The sequence below is a fragment of the Diadema antillarum genome, unplaced genomic scaffold (genome assembly GCF_040938485.1).
Source record: "Diadema antillarum isolate AM-2024a unplaced genomic scaffold, OU_Dant_1.0 seq00000089_RagTag, whole genome shotgun sequence".
Classification (NCBI taxonomy): Eukaryota; Metazoa; Echinodermata; class Echinoidea; order Diadematoida; family Diadematidae; genus Diadema; species Diadema antillarum.
In genome coordinates this window covers 479479-507428 of record NW_027271179.1, presented here as the reverse complement: position 1 = coordinate 507428, position 27950 = coordinate 479479, and the positions used below count along the sequence as shown (strand labels likewise).

Genomic DNA, 27950 nt, shown 5'->3' with positions numbered 1-27950 from the left:
TCTGAAATGTTACTACTGCTTGGTACTAGGTCTGCTACGTGTTATGCTCTCAGGAGTCTGTGAAAACCGCCCACTCCGCTGCCTCTCCTCGCAGCAGTACAGGATCATTTCCCGCGGCTCGCAGGACGCGTTGCAGCACTCGCTGACAAATCCGCGGTGCCCGCTCCTCCTCTCCACGGAGTAGAGCGTGGAGTCCCCGCCGAGAGAGGGCGTATGCAAAACTCGCGTTGCCGATCGGAGGAAGTGCGCTGCGTTTCGTTTGTGAAGGAAGGCTCTGCGTGGAGTTGAGAAAAGAATGAAAAGAGAACATTGACTTGGATTTAAAACCATCGTTCAACAATATTAGGATTTTGCTACGCAAGAAAATCATCATATAGGCCCTATACAAAGCAATAATGATGATTCAGCAACTACAACTGTACTGTACACGTACTACCAACAGTGGACTGTCCTGCATGTTCGACGTCTTAGGGATGGTACAGCAGTATTGGTGGAGATGAGAATTGGGCTTTTAACTTTTTGCGAGATACCAAAAAACCACTTATGATATAGTACAGAGCACACCACATTAAGAGGAATTCAAAGTTTATTTGATGAAAATCGGGTTTGAAATGACTGAAACATCCAAAAACAAAGTAAAACAAAGCGATCGTAATAAAGTCACTGGGTCCCACACTTTATTAGAATCGCTCTTTTTTGATATCTCAGCCATTTCAAAACCAATTTTCATCAAATAAATGTTGAATTCCTCATAGAATTACATGCTCTGTCATATTTCAGAAGAGGTTTCTCATTATCTCACCGAAAAATGTTAGAAACCTGAAATTAGGTCTCAACCAAAACTGTACGATCCCTTTAAAGTGCTTTCTTTTGTTGTTTTGTGAATTATCGACTTACGGTTGAAATTAAAATTCTCTAATTCAATCAATTTCTGTTACCGCTTTGAACAAGAGACATTAAATTAATTATTCACCATTTACAGATGAAACAAAAACCCAGCTTTAGTGCTTCAAAATAGTTCTGAAATGTGAGTTAGGGATAAAAACAACCAGTGTTTATCAGTATCATCAATGTCAAGTATCGTAAAATATACAAATGTAAACATTGCTTCTATATGGACTAAACCGTCTACAGTTATGGTTTAGTGAAAAAAATTACTTGTAGATATATTTTCTCATATTTTATTGCAAAATTGTTATATGTAGCATGTTTACTGATACAACTGACCTATACACACATATGCATCAAATATGATAAGTCGAACGTTTTTTAACTTTGATATTCCTTGATATGTTAAAAGTGAGATATCTATAGAAAGGTTTTATTTGTCTTTATCTGATGACGGACGTACTTCAGATTGTTCAAAGATGGCGTTCAGACAATTTTTTCAATGAAACTCTTCACATCTTATACTCGTGAATATATTTTATCATTATTAACATTTCATTTGTTGATCAATTTCTTCTTTTATTTTGAGAGAGTCGTACAGACAGACAAACAGACAGATAAAGAAAACTTTCTTACAGCCGTGCAATGTTTCTGTAACTAAACCATGTACGGTCAAACGGGCTTGGCAGAAATGTGCTATTTAACGAGTCTTGGGCAATATAGCTTTAGATAATACTAATTTGCTGAACAAGGCATAGGGAAAATGGCGAATATGACATAAAGGCGATGTAATACAATACATGGACATTACGCTTCGATGAAAAGTGACACTTTGTTGTTTGACAGTTTGCCGCTGAACAGTGCAGGGGGTGGGGAGATACATCCCACCTATCTTATTCACCCTATACAAGTTTGCTGGAAAAGAATGTTGTATTTCATGGTGTTTCACAGTCCTTTTCACTTCTTTCTCTCCTTTCGATGGCAATCACTTACTGCAAGACCACCTGAGAAAGAATTCCATTAATAGATCCTACCCCTGACGCTCTTTACGGCTATCACATTTGCTTCACTTAACGATGAAAATTAGCACGCGTCGTATCATAGCTGAAAGAGTAACCCGACTTTTGTATAAAAAGGAGCATTCCTTGCATGTATCGTGTTTTTAGAATGGTTAATGCAATTTGAGTCCCTTCAAAAAGGAAAGACTGCTGTGAATGTTCTTAAATTCCCAGTGTTCTGTGTATTCCGTAGCAAAAGATAATTTAAATGCAACAACAGTTAGCATTCACACCCCACACGTAATTTGTGACTGAGTACCATCAAATGTGAGAGAAAGTTAGACATGGCAAATGCCGAAAAAATGGATTCGATCACCATGCTGGCGGCGGGAAGATGGGGGGGGGGGGAGGTTGAGTTAGTGTAGGACTTGTCTATTATTTCAACGTTATGAGTAACGAAATAAATTAACTCAAGAAAATGAATGGTTCTGAGGTTGTTTTTTTTTATTACAGACGTCGAACATTGATTTGAAAAAGCTCATTATGATCTCTTTTTTCTCAACCCTACCACTTTATTACATTCAAAGCAAAAATTGTTCACGTTGTCTTCTTACTTGCTGGTGTATATGATGATTTCGATGAACCTCGTTTGTCGAGGCTGGCGTAGCAGCTATCGCACATTGACATGATGGTCTGGGCGGCCCGTCCGCAGTGCCATCCCTGACCCGCCGCAACACAGACGCACAGCAACAGAACTGCCACAGCGACCACTATCAGCTTGTTGTTGGAAGACGCCCTCATTGACACTTTGCCCCATTCTACCATCTGTACATCAAATGGGGAGAAAGTGAGGAATTTAAAACCGCTTAAAGTATCATGCTCCACATCCTTTTGAAAAATTATTGACAGTTCTAATTTAAAAAAAAGAAAACAGTACAAGAAACTTCTTATGATATCACTTTCAATGCGTTAGATACCTCGCTAGCAAAAAAAAACAAAGAAACAAACAAAACAAACAAACTACAATGTGTAAAGCAACAGGAACCATTAAACATGCCTTTATGTATAATGTGTTCAGCCCAATAAGTTAGTGCAGGGTTCCACTTTGTGCATGAGCAGAAGAAAAAAAAAAGTCATATGTACCAACAAGACATACTGGCTTTTAAATTCGCTGAGATAAGCACCTGTGATCATGATGATGCAATGATTAAACATGAATAGAATAATCCTTGGTGTTGGCAAACACGTGCACCTGACAGCAAAAGTAGTATTTGGAATATCGAAGAAAAAAAACAAACAGACAAAAACGATGGTCAATACATTTAATTAAAAATAATGAAATGGATTTCTTCTTTGTTTGAATATGACTGATGAATTCCATAAATTGTTTCGTCGGGCAAGCTCCTGCATTTTGTGAAACAATTGAAATGCCAAACCAACTGAGATAGAGAGAAAGAAAAAAAGTCATGTACCCATCATGCTTACATGAGCCAACTCTGAACTTGCTCGTTAGCTAAGTGGTAAAACTTACAAGAAGTAATAACAAGTATATGTCTTTAGCTCTGGGGGCATTTCCTGAAGCGTTTCGTCTGATATTTTCTCTGACAAACTGTTATAAGCTATCATAATCCTTGCATTTGATTGGCTGAGAGCAAATTTGTCAGACAAATTTGTCAGACAAAACGCTCATTGAAATGCCCCCCCCCCCGATTTCGCTGATTTTGTCGGCAGTGTGTTCTTCGTATGGATTCTATGCTCACTCAAGTTTTCTATAAACGAAATGCTTCGACGTATTCCTTCCTCACGTGTAGGCCTTGAAATACGTCTTTCCATCTGCAACAACCCCTCCCACCATCACCACTCCGCACACACACACACACACACACACACACACACACACACACAAACAGCGATGCGTGCTAATTTATCATGCGTTATTAACCATGAGAACACGCGACCTTCCAGAATAGATCAATTTTGTCTCCCTCTCCCTCTAGAGGGAAACAAAATGGAAGAAAACACCACCTCAATTTTCACCCATCTGCTTAATAATCTCTTGCTTTCATTTAACATAGATCAACCCAGACTGTTTCTTGCATCGTTATTGTATTACAGGATTGCGGTGTCAGAACTAGTGACTCCTAAATCAATTCAGACGGATTTCTTTTTCGTCGTAAATATAGTAACATGGCATCTGAGAGAAATCAGGAATACTCATATATTTCTGGTTTGAAGCAAAAGGATCACAAATTCATAGATACAAGAAAAAAATCTGTTTTACGTGTATGTGCATGCATAATGGCATACACTTTATGCAACTATGCCTTCACACAAACACATATTATGTGAGATATATATAGATATATTGATGTATATGAAGTTCAAGATCAGAATAATGATGCAGATAAACATAAACAGAAAATGCGATATATATTATACCCAATCTGCACAATCATTATGACTGCGTTGTGATATTGTACCCAGTTTATTAGTCATTATTTTCTTTTAATCGTTGACATTAACGCAGCAATAAATTTGCTGCGAGGACTGCCATTTTTTTTGGATAAATTTAATGTAATATTATGATAATTGAAAAGATGAATAGATAAGACTCCACAAGTTTATGAAATCACAGACAAGTAATTGAAAAAAAGAAAAGGAAAAACAGCTTTTTTGTCCATATATCTCAATCACAAAGGAACACGTTATCGTTGTTATTGCATGCAAAACAGTCCATTAACCGCCGGATGGTGTGAGTGGAAACAGTTATTGATTACGCCCACGCTCAGAGGCATGACAGTTTGGTGTCATAGTGTAGTCGCGTCAATATTCGAATCTTGGTATAGACCCGATTGAAGATGGGTGAAAGCAGACTCGAAGTGATCAATGAGCTCCGTAGTCAGGTAAGGTCAAATTCCCCTCAGGTGTAGCTGGCTGATTGTAGTGCACACCAGCTGTATATGGTGGGGCTACTTAGGAATATCTCAAACATGGTAACACCTGCTCTGATCTACAATTTGATATAGTTGGCATTCCGGAGCCACGGCGAACAACTCTCAAAATAGGAAAGACAACCTCTGTATTGAAGGGGAGAAAATCGAAGAGTTGATTACCATAGCCGCTCGAGGACATTTTCACGGTAGACTGGGATGGAGTGGTGATTATGGAATAATCATTCACAATAGAGAAGCAACTTAATCATTCACAACAGAGGAGCAACTTGAGAATAAGGAGTGCGGGAATAAGAAAAAACTACACCGAGTGAAGTAGGCAAATGTACATATATTTGCAAATTGTAAATCCATTTTCAATTGACTCTGTTTTACAGATTGTAGCAGTAAAAATAGATTAAAATATCGAATATCACTCAAATGATATGACCTGAAAATTTCGTATCCAATTGAGAGAGAAATAGGCCTACACAGCCGAGGAAGCATCCAATCTGTGCATTATGGGTGAAATGGATTATGAAGTAACAGTGACAAGATGAAGCATATTGTTTGAGAGAAAATATTATAATATGGTGTGCTGTTTATGTACTTCATGAAGTATTGCAATACTTAAAGGGTTGCTACAATATTAGTGGAGATGAGGAGTGGACTTTTCACTTTTTGCGAGATACCAAGAAACCACTTATGAAATAGCACAAAGCATGCAATTTTAAGAGGAATTCAAAGTTTATTTGATGTAAATCGGTTTTGGGATGGCTGAGATATCCAAAAACAAAGTGAAACAAAGCGATCATAATAAAAGGTGGGTCCCATATCTTATTAGGATTGCTCTTTTATAGATATCTCAGCCATTTCAAAAACAATTTTAATGATATAAACGTCGAATTCTTCTTGGAATTACATGCTCTTTCACATTTCGTAAGAGGTTTCTCATTATCTCAACAAAAATGTTAGAAACCTGAAATTTAGTCTCAACCAAAATTATACAACCCCTTTAAGGTATTACTACAGGGTATACTAAACAAAAGGATGCGACTTTCCGTAATCTCATAAATGATATAGGTACACCTTTGATGTGCATTTGGTTGCATGCAATGAACATGTTTACCCAGTCGTAGGTTACACCAAACTGTGACTTGAGGCATGCAGACCTGTTATTAGGCAATTCAGAATGATTATGTTGAAGCACAACTTATACATATTGTGAAATGGCAAACATTTTGGATTTGATGTTCATAACTTTCTTTGAAATAGTCCTTAGGGTGATATGAGTGAAATGGTCAGCGGATATAAAGAAAAGGGAAAGAGATGAGGTGATGAAACTGCTGAGCAGGATTAAAGTATTTCACATTGGGAAACTGACAAAAGGCAAGCAAACAAACAAACAAACGAACAAATGAGTCTTTAGATCATTAATACGTGAGTCTTATCATCATTTAAAATATTGTCAATTACAGAATATCACTCCTCCTTAGGATGTATGTATGGCAGATATTAAAACAGGAAGAAAGTTAAACTAAATCAAATCGGACAAAGATGATCAACAGCTTGCAGCGAAAACACTATCATTTCGATTGTAGGTCACTTGGTACGACTGGACACCTTTTCCCTTCTATTTCAGCTTAACTGACATGTAATCCTTGCTTGGAAATTATTCGTAAAAGGATTGACTATAGAAAGTACCATGGCATTGATGTGACACAGTCAACGGTTCGGGTAACCAGTACAAAGCAAAAACCGGGTGGCGCTTCAATTGATGACCTCTTGTTGATACGCAAATAGAAACTGCGTTCATGCAGGCCTCCATATAGATAACGACTCTGCCAGCAAAGGGCTTGGACAAATGACGGCTTGATAGCAGGCCATAGGGGATCATTACAGAGAAGACAAGGATGAATAGGAATATTGTAGGTCAATCAAGGACAGATAAATCTATATTACGTCATTATCACTTCCGTTCCTCGTAGCATTACACCTGCAGCTATTCATCCTTCCCTTTCGTTCTTACCGTGACGTCACAAGAAAGGAACTCTTTAAATCAATTGGGGGGGGGGGGGTGTCACACAACTTTCCGGTTGCTGCTCGCAAGGCAAAAATGTACACAAGTAAAGAAAGTAAGCTTAAAAAAAGAACACGCGGCGAGGAATCTCGACTCTCGGTTGAATTGATTAGCCCCGCAGTGTATGGTAATACGTTATCCATGCCGTGTAACGAGTCGTTACTCAGACCTACATAATGGGGTGTGCATTGATCTTAGCCTAAGGGAATTGGGGGGTTCGGAGATTTGAAGCCCTAGTTGCTTGACCCCTTGTTGCGGTAAGGCACGATGGTGTCAGCTTGACGACATCGAAATTATGATCTTTTTGACAGCGAGACAGCGACTGTGTGTGCTCTTTGCCAAGGAAGAAGATTATCGGAGAGAATCAGAGAGACAGCAATTTTCTTATTGCATGAAAGCCTACCCTAGGTACTTGTAAAAAATTTTGTTTATAATGTGCTTCTTCGCTTTACATTATTAAAATGTCTTTTGTTTGTTAGAGCGAGTACAGGGACCTACTTTTGTAGTAGGTCCATGGTGAACACAAGGGGAATCACCTGAAATTTTATTCCTCCTTCTCACCCCACCCCACTTTTTTTTTCATTTTGCACGATCGATTCATGAGGGGACTACATAGAGTAGACAAGAGTACGTATTGTGCATATTGTGTATGAACACTCTTCATTTTTGCTTGCCTTTGTTTCACATATTGTGTTAGTTGTGCACACGTCATACTCGTGTATCCACAGTTGTGGTTGGCCCTCCATCGCTATACAGTGGGTAAACAATGGCAACGATCGGTGTTAAGAAAGCTGAGCCATTTTATGGCTGTATAGGCCAGTAGAGTATTCATTGAATCAGCTGCCAGCTGAAAACTGTACCACTGTTCATACGGTTATCTGGTTACAATTCGTTATTCCGACTGTTCATTATTCTAAAAGTTCGTTATTCTGAAGGGTCTTTTTTTTCGGAAGGTTCTTTAATCCGCAAATGAAAAAACAAAAAACAAGTTTATGATTCTAAAGGTTCGTTAATTTGAAAACGAAATAAAGTTCGTAATTCCAAAGATTCGTTAGTACGTACACCTTTTCTTCTTGTTTTCTCATTTTCGGTTTAACGAACCTTATTCCATTTTGGATAAACGAATATCTAGGCAAACAAAATTTGTGTGTTTCCAAATAATGAATCTTCTGAATAGTAAACCTTACTAGTATTTTATTTTGAGATCAATGAAACCTCAAAATAAGGAACACCATCCATTCAAACTTCCCTCTTCTGTTCTCAAGACTTTCGCTTTGAAGGTTAATCAGAGTTCATTTTACACTTGGTCTTCGACGTCAAAGTCTCATAACTAATATTGTATTATCATTACAATTACATTACTAATATTACTACTACTACTACTGCTACTACTACTACTACTACTACTACTACTACTACTACTACTACTACCATCACTATTACTACTATAGTGGACTCCCGTTATAACGAAATCCTCGGGACCGGCAGTTTTCTTTCGTTATATCGAAATGTCGTTATAACCGAACAAGTAAACAATAAAAGATATAAAGCCGATAATTTGCGACCTGGATTTTCATTTCGTTGGAACTGGAATTTCGTTATAACCGTGTTCGTTATAACGGGAGTGCAGTGTATATTGTTACAAATGATAAGAATGGTCGTAATATTTTAGGTAATGAACACTGTGAAATGATAATATCAGCAGTGGTAATAGTACAAAGGATTTCAATAAATAAAAGGGGGCCTCCAATATAAACCTGATCATTCTACTCTCCCCCCTAAAAAGAGTTGTATAGAAAAACTGCTGAAAACTCATTTTTCCCCTTTGTGTTATGATCCCAAACTAAAGAAAAAAATGTAAAAGAAGGATAGCTCTTTCAGAAAATATGAAAAACTCCACCCATTTCACCTGTTTTGAGTCCTCCCGTAAAATCAAAGGGTGCGACTTTTTGTTTGTTTTGTGATGCATGGTCACATAGCTAATTAACACTGTGAAATGACGATATTAACAGTGGTAATTCGTACATATAGCGATTATGACAACGTTGTACGATAATGCAAATATTAACACCATACTCTTTTTTCGTTTAGGTAGGGCTGTCAGGGTAGCCTCCTAGCAATAACACTCCTCATCCAGGGAACCCTGCCTTCACCTAGCATTGACAAGTAGCCGTGCACACGTGTAAAACGAACTTGTTGGTAAAACATCTTGTCAAGGATTGGACCCTAAGCTTATTCTGCGTAAGAAGAGTCTGTAGAACCTCATCCCCACCAATGAGGTATGGCCTTCGGGTTCTTTTTACGCTGCTATAATTACATTTTCTGCTGTGTAACATGAAGAACAAAATAATGATTGTATTTGAATAACAGGACTTCAAATCTGTAGTCACAGGGATGAAGATACTGATATTTTCTGATCTGTTACGAAGTAGATATTTGTGTTCACTTTATTCAGTGGGACAAATTGACGAGAAAACTAAGTATTAAGTACATTCAGTAGGCGTTGTACAATGGTATGAATGTGGTTAGTATCAAGTTCAAACATGGGATGTTTATTGACTGTGCCCTATTGCTAGCGGGCATTTTAAATCCTGATTGATCATGAAGCAAAACAAACAAGGCGAACATTTAGAAATCAAAGCCATCTCATCCATACGAGACAGCCCTATAGATCATGGAAAGGGCGAAGGATGAGAAAGAGAATCCAAGAATTAAAGAAAGTTTGACAAGAATGTGATGTTTGTTGTGATGGAATGTGTCATTGGAGAACCTTCTTTCAACCCTGGATTTGTCTAATCTTGTCACATACACAACTCGCACATTGTCTCTGCTGCATGTTAGTGCATGTTATTACGCAAGTGCCGCTCAACTTGCAGCATTTTATTATTCCGTGGTGAGTGTCTTCTCCTCTTTGTTCCGGCGGAAGTTGAAATATGTGAAAGAATACGCGTTTTTTTATGACTGATGCAATATCGCCAGAGAAACACCTGCTTCGATTCCTGGAAAACCAGCGAGCTAAATACATTCCTTGGTATCACACGCATCGAATGAATTATCGAATACATGGATATAAATAGATTTCCTGGTTTGTAGAAAAAGGGCAGGGATCTGTGACGCATGACCATATCAAAGACTAGCCATACATTATTATACAATTGTATCTTCAGCCACTCCTTCAGCCCTGGACAGCCTCCCAGAGTGCTGACGAGGACTATCAAAAATAATGACCAAAGTGTATTGACAAATGATGACATCGCAGATGAGATTAACTTCGCCGATGTTTACAATGTGGCTGGTTATTCCTTTGATCAGTCTTGATGCTTTGGATATCCGACGTAGAAAACCAGGCTAGCGCTGAAACGGCAGATCAGAAATGTACAATGTTTCCCTCTCGGCTTTTATTTGGGAAGCAAGGGGAAAACAGCATCTCAAAACAAATCTTTATATCTTTCGAGTTAAGAAAAACTTCCAAGCTTTCCAGAAGAGAAAGTGCCTCGACGAGTTCTCACATAATTATGTCAATTATAACTTACCTAGGGCCTACTACGAAATAGGTAACTAAGAGATGATTTCAAACTTTTAAGTAACATTCACTTGTCTTCTTATTGGTAATTGCTGGTCATAATTTAGCATTGTTTATACCAGCTGCATTACAGACAGGGAACATGAGGTACGTGCTTGCATTGTCAAAACATATCCCTTACCAATCTTGGTAATTTTTGACACAAATGATAAATCCCACATTCTCCCTTGACATTTGTCTTGACCCTGCAACCTTCTTTTGCTAATCTCACCTACTCTTCGGATATGATCACTCAGGTATATTTTTCATAAGGGAGAGAGAGAGGGAGAGAGAGAGAGAGAGAGAGAGAGGGAGGGATCCAAGAACAGTCTCTTACAAGCGGGCACACGCTTATAAGAGACACTAAATTCGTAGCAAAACATAGTGAAGCAGTCTGAAGACACGTGAAAAAGCCGTTACCTTCACTGGAAGCTGCACACGATGTTCAAGTGACTTAGATGGTACCATCAAATGTCATACAGTGACAGTTTTATTACAATCCAGTTAAAAAAAAAGTATCAGCTATGATTGCAAATGCAACTCAAGTGATTATATTACTGCCTTTAATCTCTAAAGCCCTGGTTTGTTGAAAAGAAAAAGAATATGAAGACTTTTTTTTCTCATTCAAACCGTTCAGGTACAACTCCTCTAAATAAAGAGTCATCGTTGCTGAAGTAGCATTATAGTAGATATGATGTCAAGACATCATCCATTCCTTTTTTTATCTTGACTTCTATAATCCAAGCGGGGTTATGTGTCTAAAATGATCGGAGATTTTATGGGTTAATTAAGTCATCTCCTCGCTGAGATTCCACATCATGGTGTTAACCAATGAAATCTCAGGGTCCAAAAAATGTACATAATTTACGTCTATGTTTGATCTCGGATTACTTTAAATTTCACCGGTGTTCATATATGTATAAAAATGAACACAAACATTGAGATGATATCTCTTGAATTGGAGACAGTGGTAACTTTAAGATCAATTAGAAAGATGATTTCTGTTCGTTGATGGATCAAATTCGGAGCAAGAGAGAGGGTTCGAGTAAATGAGAACGCCGAGATTTTTTTTTGTTCGAAAGTATGACTAAGTAATGCGTTGTACATTACAATTCATGGCACATAGGTCTGAAGGGAGAAAGGTGTATCATATTCGCAGGATGGGGCGAGTAGGCGTGCAACATACGCCCACTAGCATGTCTGCGGAGTTATGATTGTGATGAATGCGTCTCCTAGCTTCGTGAAATTCCCAGCAGAAAGTTTACACAGTATATGAAGTCATAGTTCTTTGAAATACCAACAACCAGACTGATTCAGATAACTGTTGCACGTAAAGGGGGAGAAATTCAAGCTCTGATAAAAAGAGACGCTGTTTCCTGGGAGATTACTGTATTCTTGTCTTCACATTGCGATCATAAAATACTAAATTTGATTGACCTTTTCGTTAATGTATCGCCCCTTGTGTCCAGACGTGACAAAATGGCCGACACTTGAAAGTACACTTTTGCCCAGTGTTAATGTCCAGCGTAACCCCTGGTCATAACCAACATGGCGTGTAATTCTCTAGCAAAGGGACAAAAAAGGGGATGGAACGTACCAACGTTGATGAGTCCGTGAAAAGACATTTCATGAGCGGTAATTTCGTTTACATTGTTTGTGAACTAACAAGTAACAACTAACAACAACGACTTTGCGATGAGTTTATCGCTGAAATGTAGAGTTTATTCTTTAGACGATATATCTTTTAGGAGAACTGGTAAAACGTTCTCAGGACCCTGCAACAAAGTAACTCTGATACCAGTGGTATGAAATGAGAGAGTTAAAGCGAAGCATACAACCTTACACTGTCATAAACCGGAACATAGACCGTTTACATGCAACGATCAAAGTGAGATCGTAACAAGAGTTAAAAAGGAAATCACTGAACGATGTATCAAATCAATGTTTACCATTGTCTCTCTCCGAGATGCTTGTCGTTGTTGTTTGATTTCATGGTGTGTGTGGGTTTTTTTTTTTAATTCTAAGTGAATATATACGCAAAAACTTGATTATTAAATCTCTTTACCCCTGGCTGATTTGGCAATGTTTCAAATGAATATTCACTATTTTTCTTTATTCATTTTTCCCTTTTTTTCGGATTTGAACCTATTCAGGAAGTTGATCTCTGTAGTCATCGTTCAGTGGGCACAAAGCATCTCGCTTTATGCATGCTAATCTCTGTTCCAGCCAAGAAAATGGAAAACTCGAAACTGGTTGCTCCGGCACTAATGGAAATTCATGTCACTCTCGGATAAAAACAAACTTACAAACACACACGAACACTTGAATTTAAGTTACAGCTGTATAAACTATACAGTCACGTCTCAGATAAAAAACAATAAAAATAATTAGATACATTTAGTTTAATACTCAGAATCTTGTCAGAGTTAAAAACTAAAAGTGTCTATGATTCTCTTAATTTTTTCTATAGAATACAAAAAAAAAAATGCTTTTCAGTTTGATTGATATAGGGGGAACACACAAAGAAAAGCAGTCTTTCGCGATAACGTGATCAGCATAACGTGTATGCACTCGATTCGTGTGTCCAGAACGCCGTTAATGGAGACGTGTGAAATTTGGGAATTGAATGCACAATTTCACAAATTTAGAAGACCTGGTAAGGAGGGGAAAATTGATTGATAATGTAAAATCGAGAGTGACTAACTGCCAGCTTGTTATCAAACAATTACTTGAAAACGAGCTTGTACGTGTGTATCATATGAGTTGATATTGCCTCCGAAGATCGCGCATTGAAAGGTCATTTATTCATTTCATACACAGAAATACAAACATACACACTTTTATAAGAGGGCTTGTCTGTAAGCTTGAGATACCATGGTTGTCAATAGCAGAGGTTCATGAACGCCCATTTCAGATGGTCCGCGTTTATAATGGAGGAGATTATACATTATTTTTGTCCCAGTGTCATTAATGAAAGCAGTTGTTTAAAGGCCATGCAGACAAAAATGCTCGAGCGTTTGTATACTGGACGAGGGAATGTTTGAAGTCAATAATCTAAGCTGTCTCATAGCCCTCTTCCAAATCTAACACCATCCAGTTCATTTTTCATGTCGGTGGCATGGTAAGACGACATTTGCTCCTACGGCAATTGCTACGATCTTTGATATTTTCTTCAAAGACTTAGTGTTAGGGTTAGAGTTGTGATAGGGTTTTTAGGTCTAGTTTAATGTGAAGATTCGGACTAGGGTTGAGGTTATGTTTGTGAGTGGAATCTATGTTTGGATTAGGGTGCAGATATTTCAAGAGAATTGTCGCAGAAGCAAAATGTCGTGGAACCCAGTGGCACACAATGACCCTGATTATAGCTGTGATAAGTTTGTATAATGAGCTGTGGCGAGGGCTCACACACGCTTGGCCCAAATCGGAACCCAGAGGCCATTATGGCTTGCAGAACATATCTATTCCCACACCTCTTAAGATTTCCTTAAAATTCGAGTTGTTTTGTTTTTTTTGAACAGGATAAACGTGGTTCCTCCGAAGCACAAATTGCCACCATTTTTTGAATGAAGAAGATTGTCTCGCTTGTTGTTTCATGTTTTATGTATTCACAGTTTAAAATGAAAATTGAGAACAATGTCTACCATAACGGATGAATGATATCTTAAGATGATAACCACTTACAAAAGATGAATAGGATCACATCATTGCTGGTGATTTCATCATGTTCATACAGGGACCTCTACTAACTTCAACCTTAAAGGAATGCCAGTCATGGGTATTTTCATCACACGTCATTGTCTGTATGTCTGTATAGTGTGGGTGCGTGCGGGCCTATATATGTATGTGTGTGTGCTCGTATGTCTGTTCGCGTGCGTGTGTCTGTAGGGCGCAGGTGTCCCCGGAGGACATGGCTATTAAGAAAAACAATTTACACGTCAGTGAGATACATTAGCGACTTCTTGACTTTTCGAATCCCTCTGCCCCTCTTTTTTTCTATTCTTTTTACCTTTTTATCTTGAAACCTCTTTTACACTTAATGCATGTTTCTTTAGGCAAATGCATCTCTGCAAGTGTGTGTGTGTGTGGGGGGGGGTGTGCGTGTGTGTGCGTGTGTGTGTGTGTGTGTGTGTGTACGTGTTTACCTGTCTTATCTAGATACGCGGCGAGACATCAAACTTCAATGGCTTTTCTAAGGTATGTCAGGACGTGTCAGACAATATTGAAGAGGGCACTGAAATTCCTGTGTGTTTATATTCAATTATTTCTCTAGTTTTTGTTAAACAAAACGACCTGTCCTGAGTTGGGAGTAGCGCACTTCACGGAGTTTCGATTTGTGATTACATAATTGTTATAGCAAAACACATTAGTGCGATAAGCTGAGTGAAAGAATGAAATATAAGACAAATACACACGGGATACCGTTGTGCGAAATGGAATAGACAGGTCACGATGGGATTCTTGGACCGGTGTTCAAACAGAATAAAACACACACAGAGAATGACAGTAATTATGAAATGAAACTCTAAATAAGAATAATATCGTTTCACAAAGTTTCACAAAACAGTGAATGTTTGGTACAAGTAGTAATTGATGTATAATCGTCATTATTATCTACTACTTGACAAAACAGATTCTTATTGGCCTGAACATGATTCACATCCAGTTACAGAGTTACAAAGTCCAGTTACAACGTCCCAACCTTAACTCCGTGGGGGAAAAGGTGTTGCAGTTTCTAAATTGACGACCCAAAAAAAGCATGATTTTCATAATATCACAATCTGTTTTGAGAACAAACGAAAGAGGGAATAGTAAAGGGATAGCCGCATCTCATTTTCTCGTTAGCTTGTAAGGTTATACAGGCTGTGACTAACACTACCATGTGTAAACAGATGAAGCTTTCAATTCACTTTCTTATACGCTACAAACTTTTACCGATGTTAAAACTAAAGATGGATTGATGTTAAGGACCCATCAGAGATCGCTCACGTTTTCAATGAATATCTTATTGATATCGAGTTAGCTTCTAATTCTGATGTTGACGATTTTACTCATTACATTTCTGAACATTTTGAATCATCCATATCCCTCCCATCATGGAAAATTAAATTATCAAAATTGTGCCATCTTTTGAAACCAATAAATCTTGTGGCCATGATAGACTAAGTGTAAACCTGCTTTAAAGGGAACCAAAACCCCATATATTAATTTGAAATTAGTGTAAGTAGCAATATTAGTTGATCATATCAGCTGAAGTTTAAGGAAAATCGGACAGCTGAATAATCATCTCCCCATTGATTAATATGTTCAATCCTTCTTTTATTTTGGGAACATTTCCAGACGCCATGAAAACTGGCGAAGTAATTCCAGCATTCAAAAAGGTTGATCCTGCTTAAGTTGAATATTATCACCCAATCGTCAATTTAAATTGAAAGGATAGGTCTTGAGATTCTTTTTAGATGCATCAATAGAAGGTGCTTGTCGAAGAGATTTTGGAAGGCTATTCCAAAGTTTTGGGCCCATGTATGAGAAGTACGATCCCCCAACTATACTTGATTCGAGGTACCTGTAAGTTTTGTGAGTTCGATGAACGGAGATTTCGTGGGGTTTGGTGAAGATGAAGAGTATTTTGAAGGTAGGCAGGGGCAAATTTATGCAATGTACGGTAGACAAGAAGAAGAATCTTGACGTTAATACCTTTTTTTTCTACAGGAAGCCAGTGTAAGGACCGAAGTATTGGGGTAGTACGTGTATTTTTCTTATAATCGTCTTTACAAATTTCTGGTCGATAACAACCTCTCAACCCAAACCAATTTAGCTTCAAGAAGGACTTTATGTTATAAATCGAGTATGCCATAATGCAGTTAGGCGGATGAAATCATTAACAACTTGTCTGATGAAGATCAAACTATTTGATTTTTTTTTATTTAGACAAAGCTTTTGCTACAACTGATCATACAATCGTAATATATAACTTATCAAAACTAGGCATAAAAGGTATTGTCCTTTCTTGGTTTGAAAACTACCTTTCTAATCGTACACAGTTTTTTAATAAAAAAAAATTCTTCCCACAATGATATCACATGTGGTGCGTCCCAGGGTTCTATTCTGAGACCCATCCTTGTTCTCAAATAATGGTGATATAATAAATTCATCACATTTTCTTAATTTCATATTATTTACTGACGACACAAATACATATTCCGTTCACACTAATCCACAAACACTCTCATTAACATTCAGAATACAGAACTGGCAAAAACGCAATAGATTGCCATTGAATGTATAGATACGATCTGTACTAGCATATGCACCAATTCTAAATCATTCACATATTACTTCTATTGAAAGTGTTTCTGTCTATAAAAATAAAGTCTATATATATTTTTTAAACCGTAATCCTTGACCTGACCTGCAAGGAACAAGTTCATGAATATGTACTTCTATTTCAAATAGGATTGGTATTCTTTGGAAGTTTAACCTATATACTAGCTAAGAAATAAGTCCTTTAAATGTGTATAACACTCTTGTTTTCACATGTTTACCATATGTAAATTACTGTGATACTATGTGTGGTATAAACTTTATAAATCTAGAATTGATTCGTGATTTCTATCGCAGGAAAAAGTTATTCGAATTTTTAACGAATTCTGCCGTCAATGTTAAGGTCATAATTATGTATGTCCCTAGCTGTCTTCGTCTGTCTTTATCCTTGTCTGTGTGTCTGTCTGTCCTTTTCCTTATCTCTGTTTTGTATCTCCATCTATCATAATTTCGTTTATCACTACATATCATATTCATTTATGTCAAGGGCCGCCACACTCCACACAAGTTCTTTATTTCTAGACACGCGCCCCCAGCATGTTCAAATTGATCGTATCGTTATTAACTTTCACTCATGTACATCGTTTGCTCGAAACAAATGTCATTGAACTGAACTAAACTGAACTGCCTATTTAGCTCATACCAATCCTTTATTCAAATAACTCACAATCATAGAAGAACACAATCTTTGCCCCGACAAATCTGCTTTTTTTTATTTCCATGTATGCATCAACAAATTACTACCTATTCTTTTTATTCATCTCAAGCTGCAATGTACACTCGTGTCCCACACGCCATCGCAATGACTTTTATTTAACTAACCCAAACTCCTCGCCCTTAGATGTATGCGACACCACGGACCAAATAATTCATTCCCTCCCCGAACAAATGAAATCATGCATATAGTTTTCCCTTTCAAATCCACTATCATAAAGCACAAATCATATCAAATTACGAAGATTAGTTGGTTTCTGACTCCTTTTAGCATAAGTTATTTTGGGTCACTCTCCATGAGTCTTTTCAACATAAAACCATTGAGTAAACACAACTCATGCATTAAAAAAGGCACGTCGTACCGCATGCTAGTTGAGCACCACAACTCACCGCACCTTTTATAGCTAAACTATCTACTGTTATCAGCGCAATAACGCCAGAACAGCGGATAACCTGGCTTCTCTTTCGCTTCATATATACGATATAAATAAGCTTATACTTTTTATCTTTTTCAGATTGACGTCTCTACAAGCTGTTTGCTTATTCAGAGACAGCGTTTTGCATCCCCATCCCACCAAAGCACTCTATTGTAATTCAGTCAGATCACCGTTTGTTCCTCTGTCATGTCTATCCTAAATAGCTCTGAATCAACACAATAGATCTTTTCATTCTGTTATCAGTCTATCGAACACGTAACTTGATCTATGTTTGAATGTACCAACAGTACGTCTCATTGTCTTGAAAATGACTCTGTCTCATTAGGGATATATATTATGTTCAATTCAGAAAACTATGACTAAATGTGAATATGCTCGATTCGAAAACGATAACGCAAACATATACCATGCTGTTACTCTCTCCATCATAGAGTCAATATGATCAATGACGAATTAAGCTTTAAAACATAAGATAAACTCTTTCTTCGTGAAAGTCTCTCTAACTCTATACCCATTATCTATCTATTTATTAATTCCCTGCCTATCATATATCTACTTATATATTCCCTGTCTATCTATTTCTATTCATCTATCCATCCATTCATCCATCTATCCATTACATCTATCTTTCCTTTGTATTGTACACATTTCCATCCGGAATTTTAGTGCTGAATCTAAGGTATTTTGGATCGAAACCAGAAAGTGTATAGTAAGTATTATCCTCCACTTCCTTAAAGATCTCTGATGATAAACACACAACTACTAAAAGCAATAGTCATCATGTAACGTCGTGGTACAAAATGTTTCAAGTGCAGCCAAATCATCCAGGTTGACCAGGTAGACTTGTAAGTTGTGTAATGATTATGAAGCACTGCTGTTTTGCACGATTTTGTTTGACGGATAGCTACCATTGTACATGTTGTATACGTTTGAATTGCATCAAAAGACTCAGATTGCATGGTTACATAAACTAGAGAGTCCGTTCAGTCTATTCATGGTGAAAGTCCATCTTGAAGAATTCCTGGGTATAGACAAAACTATTGTAATTTCATGTTTCTACATCAAAAATATCTCACTGATCAATAGCTATAGCAATTATTCCATGGGTTATAATTTTATATGCATAAAACGCATAATGTGTATATCTGAGCATCTGCTAGTGATGATGATCTCCTTCGTTTCATTTAAATTGTATCTTATCATTGAACCGCATTAACGTGAAATCTCAAATTTTCAATATGCATAAAATGATAATGCTCGATGATGAACAATGCCGCACGCTTATATCAATCATTTTACCTGTTCCCAAGACTATTCCCACTATTACATTCGTTAACTTTGTTCAACTGACTAAATGTTATACATGTATTCATGTATGTAAAGAGGGATAAATGAAATAAGATCAGGTCAAATCAAATATCATTCCACGCAAGAATAAGGAAATAACTCCCACAAAATGATACGAAAAACATCTTGCTAGTAGGAGTAATGCAAGAATGAATCCAATTAGTCATAAAACCAATCTAATTTATAATCTAGAATATAACTGTAGAAACAGAAGGTACACGAACACGCACACACACACACACACATACACACACACATATATATGTATATATATATATATATATATATACATATATATCTGTATATATGTATATATCAATAGATAAATATATATGTATTTATATATATACTACGTAACTGCATCCATGCCTGCAATTACAGTTAAGACGATAGTAAAGGTTATTATAGACAAGGATTTCCTACACAATATAGGACTGACTTTACACATAAAGTTTCATGACCTCGTTTTACCCCGGTCAGTAGCAATCCTCAATAATTTGCTGCAACTATCAGCACCATGGGAAGACAGTGCTTCTGTTATTCCACCCGGCATCATCGAACACTTTCGCCCAGATCCACGACGACGTCATCATTACCAACATATCTTGCGCCCGCCGAGGATTTTCGACGCAGATCACGATCAGGGTATATTTATCCCGCGCCATGTTCCCTCGTCATTTTTCATTCCAAATCTTCGAAAGCTGAATGGGATAGTTTCCTTTGTTCGCTCCACCCACCACGCACCCGCTACAGCGTCTCGGGGCTCTAACTCTTGCGGGGTATGGAGATAACCATTTGCCAAATGGACAGAGAGAGAAAAAAAAGTCGTATTCATTAATTTCTTCCTCACAAATTCCCTCTAATCGATGCTAAAAGCTAACAGAGACGAGATTTACCTAATAAGAATGAGCTTAAAGGCACGATATTGAGGTCTGTTTCTCATTTTAATGTTTGGATGAATTTAATAGAGATTTATCTGTTATTACGTTATCAGTTGATTTATTCCACTGCCACAACAACAAGTTATAGGATTTTCTTAAATTACGTAGTGTCTACGTTGTAAACGTTTATTGTTGTTGTTGTTGTCGTGTGTGTGTTGGGGGGGGGGTGCGTGTGTGTGTGTTTGCGTGAGGGTGGGAGAGATGGGTAAATGGAAAGTGATGATTGGTATCATCGCAAAGACTAACGGTAAAGATGAATACATAGGTCTATATGTACATTTAGTATAGTAACAATAGCCCTAGGTTGCTTCTTTTCCCAATTAGGCTGATATTCCCTGCAGGGTGAGCATTTGTCATTAGAGGATGGATGAATGAATAGATGGATGAAAGAAATTTTAAATTGCACTGCCTGTCGATTTGACTAATGAGAAAAATTATTGTTCCTTGAACTTTTTGCGAACTGGCAAGAATGCTTACCACATACTACATAATATCATCACGATTGCACAGGGGAGATTATGCAAGGCTGGTGAATCTTATACAATTTCACCGCAGGCAAGTGATGTAATATCCATTGTAAGCGCATAGAAAGTAAATTCTAATTAAAAAAGAAGAATGACAGCTGTAAGAAGTTTGGAGAGTGATGACAATATCTAAATGTAGGTAGCCCCCCCCCCCCCCCACACACACACACACAAACAGATACCTTTGTGTGAGAACTATGAAACACTTAACTTACAACGAAGGCGAATATGTCCGTCAATGAACATGAGGAAGCAGACAGTATTGAAGTTACGCATCCTTGGACGTTCCAGGGAGGTGTTAAAGAGATGGTGTGGCAACTCTTCGTAATTCATGCATACACATGTTTGGGTTCAAGGCGTTACAATGGGATGTCTAGCATTCCACTACGCTTCTAAGTCATCCTCGGCACCGCTCTAGTTGCAAGACGAAGTTCGGAGACGAACAACGCATTTCACCTTTCGTTGAATAACAAGCTTTATTTCACCGTAAAACTTTAAATGAAATACTCTAATTGATTTAGAATAGTTTAGGAAAGAATTCAATATCATAAACATGTATTTCTAGTTTCTTCGTAATGCGCAAATCGAAATGAAATGAAAATTAGGCCCTCTTAAAAACCTATCAAGTTTCTGTAATGCGCACATTTCCGCATGTTAGTTTTCTATCTTTTAATCTGGGATATTTTGATCTTTCAAATGAAGTACTCCGCTAAAGCGTGTTCCAGCGTGCTTTTAAACTATTTGCTGTTAAAATTGTCAGTTTTACACTGCATCTTGATTCGCTGCTCCAATTCAAGGTACACAAATTCACTGTTGCCATCACATTGAAAGAGAGAGCGAATTGCAGTATGGGCAAGTATTTCTAGATGTGAAAAAGCTAGTCCCGATTATTGATGCTCTCTTTTGTCAAAGCACATGAGTAACACCTGTAGTTGAACGCATAACTTCTCGACGGTGCCGCGCATGACTTTAAAGGAGAGCGGTAGTTGTCTCTCCTCTAGCACCTCCCTGTCCAGCCTCTACACCATGTACCAGCTGGAGTATCTGTTAACTCATTCCCTACGGAAACTGGGTGGCCTTTGTATTAAGTCTATGGGTAATTCAGAATTCAGGATGGAATGGGTTAATGACAACGAGAAAGCTTCAAACAGTCATTGTCATCTATAGGCCGCGAGGTGGGGTTGGGATGGGGCGCGAAGGGGAGACTAAGAAATTGTGCCAACGTTACTTTCTACATACAATCAACGGGTCCTTTAAGAAACACACTTGCCAGTGTGGGGAAAGTGCGATCACACCTTTATTTGTTTACAGCACTTTCCGTTCGCTGAAGTAATTACATTATTTTATAAATAATCGCAGGCATCAGTGATCATAGAGCAAAGAGGCTGTACTAAGACGATTGTGAGATGCAAAACGAAGAAGAGGTAAACATACTCTGCAAAAAATTGAATTCCTATTCGAACGAGCTACTCTCATGACTTGGATGTGATTGAACCTTGCCCACGTGCATCTCACACTCCTCGTAAGTTAAAGGATGATGCGTTGTAAAGTGCCTCATGGGATGGAAGGAGAATGTCACACACCCTCCATGACGACCGGCGTAAGAGTTAGGAGATGCCTCGATTAGTATAGCAACTGATCTCCCAGAGCCAGACTTTACGCCTTCTCGTCTGCATCTCTGTTGGTTTAAACGAGACCTGACCTACTTAGCGAGATTTCCTGGGCTTTTTCTCTTTCTTTTTAAACCATTTAGTACCATGTCCATGTGTCTACGCCTGAGTATGTGCCCATGTGCCCATGTGAGTGAGTGTGTGTGTGTGTGTGTGTGTGTGTCTGTCTGTCTGTCTGTCTGGCTGTCTGTCTGTACAGAAGATCCCCATGCTTGTCTATATAGGGTATAGGGTCCCGTCCTATTTTTCGTGGTAGACTGGTAGATGAAAATTACTTTAACCTGGGTAGGACCCCACAATGCTGTGGGAACCTGCACATTCCAGAACATCTTTACAGAGTGATTAATTTTTAACCTTTCTCCTAGCTGTTACCCCAAGACATCATTTGGATTACTTTCAACAACAACTGTCTTTAACTCGTCATGGGTTTATCAAGACAATGCTATCATTTAAAATTACCTATGAGATAGGATTCGAAGGTACTTTAGAATCGACGAAGCCACATCATAGCTGTTTTAGCGAAACATGGAGTAGGGGATTTCTCAGGCTCAAGTGAGTTCATTGTGCTCCAAGTTTACAGTTTAGCATGATTTCCTCTAATTAACCCATATCGGGCCATCTACGGGATATTCCGTAGTTCGTCCGAACGCCGCAGGGGCCACATACGGAATACCCCGTAGTGAAAAAAATGGCTAATGAATGACGTCATTCGCTTCCGCTGAGTACTATGACTATACTAGGCATTAAAGGCATCATGTTATATACCATCTTAAAGAGATTGTTTTCCTCTTTCAAATGATATATAACTTGTCTATGTTTTTTTTTTTCATTGCTTGCTAATGAAGAGCGATTGTTTGGAGAGTTGTCTGTCGGCGTGTGTGCGCGAACGGTGCTGGGCTACTTAGGTGTTTGTTTACATAGGCATCGAGAGTGAAGCTCTACCAGTATCATTCTTAGTAGGTTTCTAAACTGGAATTAATATTTTGAGTTAGATAAGTTCATTCATTGCGTATACTTTGATCCTCATAACTTCGGCAGAGTTCCTGCGTGCTCCTAGTTCTCCTTGAAATGGTGATGAAGACGATGAGGAGGAGAAGGAGATTAAAGGGATGGTACAGTATTGGTGGAGATGAGAATTGGGCTTTTAAATTTTTGCGAGATACCAAGAAAACACTTATGATATAGTACAGAGCATACCATTTTAACAGGAATACAAAGTTTATTTGATGAAAATCGGATTTGGAATGACTGAAACATTTAAAAAAAAAGTAAAACAAAGCGATCATAATAAAGTGTGGGTCCCACACTCTATTAGAATCGTTGTTTTTTTTTTTTGGATATCTAAGCCATTTCAAAACAAATTTTCGTCAAATAAACCTTGAAATCCTCATAGAATTACATGCTCTTTCACATTTCATAAGAAGTTTCACATTATCTCACCAAAAAAATTTAGAAACTTGAAATTAGGTCTCAACCAAAACTATACAATCCCTTTAAAGCATAAAGAATTGAATTTATAATCTTTATGATACAGACTATAGTGATGATGATGATGATGAAAATTGTATAACATCACAAGCATAGTTGTTATCATCGTGAAATTAACGCATTTGCTTCAAGGAGAGATGTATATCATCAATTAAATAATTTGCCGTCCTCGGATTGATATCCGTTTTTTGTTTCGTGCATAGAACAGAACATAGTAGTAGCTGTAAACATAAATTATCCTGTGAAGACGACTAGTGACAATGTGCATGAAATCATCAACAAAGATGTTGAATTTCTTGAATCTGGAAGTAGTAGTGGATGAGTGATTAAGAGATTACCACCTGATGAAACATTCCCACAAAAGAAAAAAAAGTAACAGAGTTGATTTCTCCACCACTCTGCCGTAAGATATCTATTTGATTTAAATGATATCATTTGATGTCTTCCAAAAAACACTCCGGCAATGATAGGAACCATAACATAAACTACGTATTTCAAAAAGAGATCAAAGTAGAACTCATTAATTGCGACAGACTCATTCTTTTCTTTTTCCTGTTTTCCTATGTCAAACTACAAATACAAACCTTCTGGAACCGAATAAAACAACAATAACAAATGACATCACTCATGTTGAGTTCAAATTTTTATGTTGAGAAGTTATCATACTTTGCTGTTATGTTTCTAAATAATTTTTTTTTATATTGCTAAATTGATATGTGATTGTTTTTATATTACAGTCTACGTTTTTAGCATGACACTACTATAATTACTCGTAGTAATTACAATTGCACTTCTATTATATTCGTAAAGCGTTTTGACAATGACACCGAGATGAACAGTGCTATATAAATTCAACATTATCCCTTCGGGAACATTAGGTATGTGCCGTATCAAAATTTTAAATTAAGCTGTCTACGCGTAAGAAAAGATAATCAGGCCTACGTTGTTTGCTTATTACGGCTAAAGCCATAGCATGAGGCTGATAGACATCACTTACCAAGAGCCCGTTTCTGTGAAACCACAACGACTGCAGATTTATATCAGAGAATAATGAATAACGCATATAGATAAGATTCTGTGGTAGTAGATATATGCCTCAGGACACGGGTATAATTTTACAGAGGAATATGAAGAAGGGCTCTTAAAAAGTTCGAGGCCTCGGGGCAGGTTTGGTAGGCAGGAAACAGAATGTAAGAAGGTAGCAACGGTTGGAAGCAAGGGCGAATAAAAGAAAGAAAATGACGGGCATGAAATATCCCATCAATATCTAACTTCGGTCGTCAAGACCTAAAGTTATCGTAGTGATGGTCGACGGTTCAGTAAGCATTAACCCTCTTGCTAACCCTTTCTGTTTCAATGGGTCAAATATGCACACATGTCACACACAAACCTATGGACAGGTAACTAATGTGGCATACAAGTGGTTAATTTGAAACATGACTATGAATGACACAAAAAATAAAATACCATGACTTACAACGAACCGTTTATAGTTTTCATTAGAAATTATCCTGAAAACCGTAAAGCATTCTCCTTAACTGATTTTATCAAGGTAAATGACTCGAGATACTCGACTCACATACATTGATTGACACATGAACAAAGGAATCATACAGCGCACAATACACAAACTATTGTATCAGTTCAGTGTTTCTGCGAAAAAGGTTACGTACAAAAGAATATCTTTAGATATGACAATAAATACTATCTTACCATCCTGGATAACTTCGGTTGCAACGGTCCTTGTGCAGCAGTCAACGTGCATCCAGGCTCAACCTTCTCAAGTTCTATTCAAACCATCAAAAACGCAGACTCAGAAATGACGATATAACCCTGTAATCAGCGTAAACACAACGGAAAGCTTCGTGCTACGTAGTACCCCTTCAGCGATGCGAAAATCAAATCAGTCCCAGACCAGCTGAACAAGTGTGCAGAGAAACCTTCTTGTAGTGTTTCGGTCTTCTCAGTGTCGAAAATTAAAATAAGACGCAAAATTAGCAGAAATGAGAACTGGCAGTACACAGCGTGTCGTCAAAACATGTTGTCTAACTTTAATTTGTTTCTGAGGCAAGACTTGAGATTCCCGAAGTCAACGAAGCTAACGCCTTGTCCAACCGCAAAGCATCATAATGACAATTGTTTGGTTTCGCCGCTCCATTTAATCACAAATCTGAACGAGTGTAGTGCGCGTGCGTTGGTGGCTCGCAGCGCTCTAGTGAAGAAGACACAACCCCACCCCACCCCCTCCCCCCCCCCCCCAAAAAAAAAAAACACGAGTCACTTTTTCTTTTTTTTATTATTTGAGGGGGTGAGAGAATTGTTTGCTTTGTGTAAATGCATTTTCGCTGTATACGCTACAATCTTCATATCTTTTAATCCTCATTTCTCTTCCACGTCATTTCATATATCGAAGGGTTTATGATAAACGAGATTTGTTTTTCTGCCTATATATTCATCTCATGAAGGATATTCGCATTCTTTAATGCTTTTTTCCCATAAGAATTCGCTATGGTCATAAGAGATGAATTTAATAAGTTTCGAGTACATGAGATCACCAAATAGCAATTGAATTCAGTTTGTGATAGACAGATCACTCTGATCTTGATTGAAAGTGTAGTTGACAGAATATCAGAAGACTGAGTGAGAAAAAAGGACATGAGGAAACAAAACAACGTTAATAATGAACAATGAACGAAGCAACGTAATGTAATTCTCTGCGAAGCATGGCGTGGCAAACTATGAAGGATGAGATGGATTAGCAATACTTTGGTTCATCTGATGCAGAAAGCTCAGAGTCTTAAAGGCTTGAACTTGAGCATACAGTATTGTGTTTTCTTCGTCGCAAACAAATATTGTAATGTTGCACTATAGTCCTGTCAAATCTAGAAAAAGTAGATTAAAGATAATAATTATGTGACTTGCAACAACTATGTAGGGCGTAGAATTATGAATCTAAGGTATATCATGTTCATATGAGTAACTACCTTTTGTTTTGTTTGTTCTATCAGTCCTGCTTATTCAAAGGGTTTCCTGGCTCTTAACACAATTCATGTCATTGTTCTTTTCGCACTATGCACCACTGCGCATTTGTTTTTCCTGTTCGGTCAGTGGTAACTGGATTATCCATGTATTTCATCGTTTTATGTACATTTCTGAAGCCATTATCCTCGTCATGCATATTCTGTTTAAGATAGTGGCCTCCTGTATTTCTATTGCACTTAGATTTAATTGATTTGTCTCTTGAACAGCAGGCCAGACGTGAAATCTTAAAGTTTTGATATGCATTTAATGACACCTGCTCGTCTTCATATTTGCATTATCAAGAAAAACAATGCTCTACATTTAAATAAATCATTTAACTGTTTCCAAGTATTTCCACTGCTAAATACAACTATAACTCAGTAATTTTGTTTAACTAACTTTGTGTTATTCTTGTATGAAAAGGGAACGCAGAAATAAATGTAAATTGAATCAAATCAAATAAAAAAATAGATCTTGTATTCTATGAGTGAAACATTGGAACATGTTACAGCACACGCATACAAACACACACATTTCAGTGACCATCTTCCTCTATCATAAAGGTATCTGCCTTTAAAAAGGACACCGGTTACCTATAGAGAAATCGATTGTGTGTTACGAGAACGGGTCAACTGCGCATTAAGCATATACGAGATTTTATCTGGGAGACAACAGGCTAAATGAAGACGTTATTCCAAGCTCAATTAAGGCGATCAAACCTAGTAAATTAGTTCGGCGGATCTCTGTCAAAGATTGTTGAACTTTGACTCATATAAGGACCACTACTCAAAATATCAATGCACCGCATATTAACCGCGAATAAAAAAAAAAAGTGATTGCTGACAGTACTGACAACTTTAAGTTCTCAAATCAAGAGTCTCCTGTCTGTATGAGTTCTTAAAGAACGTTTCAAATGACTTTGGGAAATTTTCCTTTCTGAGTTCAACACCCTTAAAATCCCTAGTATATATACCACAATCTTTGTCTCGTGATGCGGTATTGTCAGGACGAGCGTGTTTTTCCCCATTT

General features: G+C 37.6%; 1 protein-coding gene across 1 annotated transcript; it reads right to left on the bottom strand.

Moving 5' to 3' along the window:
* Nucleotides 1–12: 12 nt before the first annotated feature.
* On the bottom strand, nt 13–26009 carry LOC139726563 (uncharacterized). The gene is made up of 4 exons (XM_071637554.1): nt 25614–26009; nt 2501–2711; nt 1930–1932; nt 13–272 (listed from the first exon to the last, which is right to left on the bottom strand). The coding sequence occupies exons 1-4, from the start codon at nt 25614–25616 to the stop codon at nt 13–15; spliced, it is 477 nt and encodes a 158-aa protein (XP_071493655.1). The 5' UTR covers nt 25617–26009.
* Between the last annotated feature and the right edge of the window lie 1941 nt (nt 26010–27950).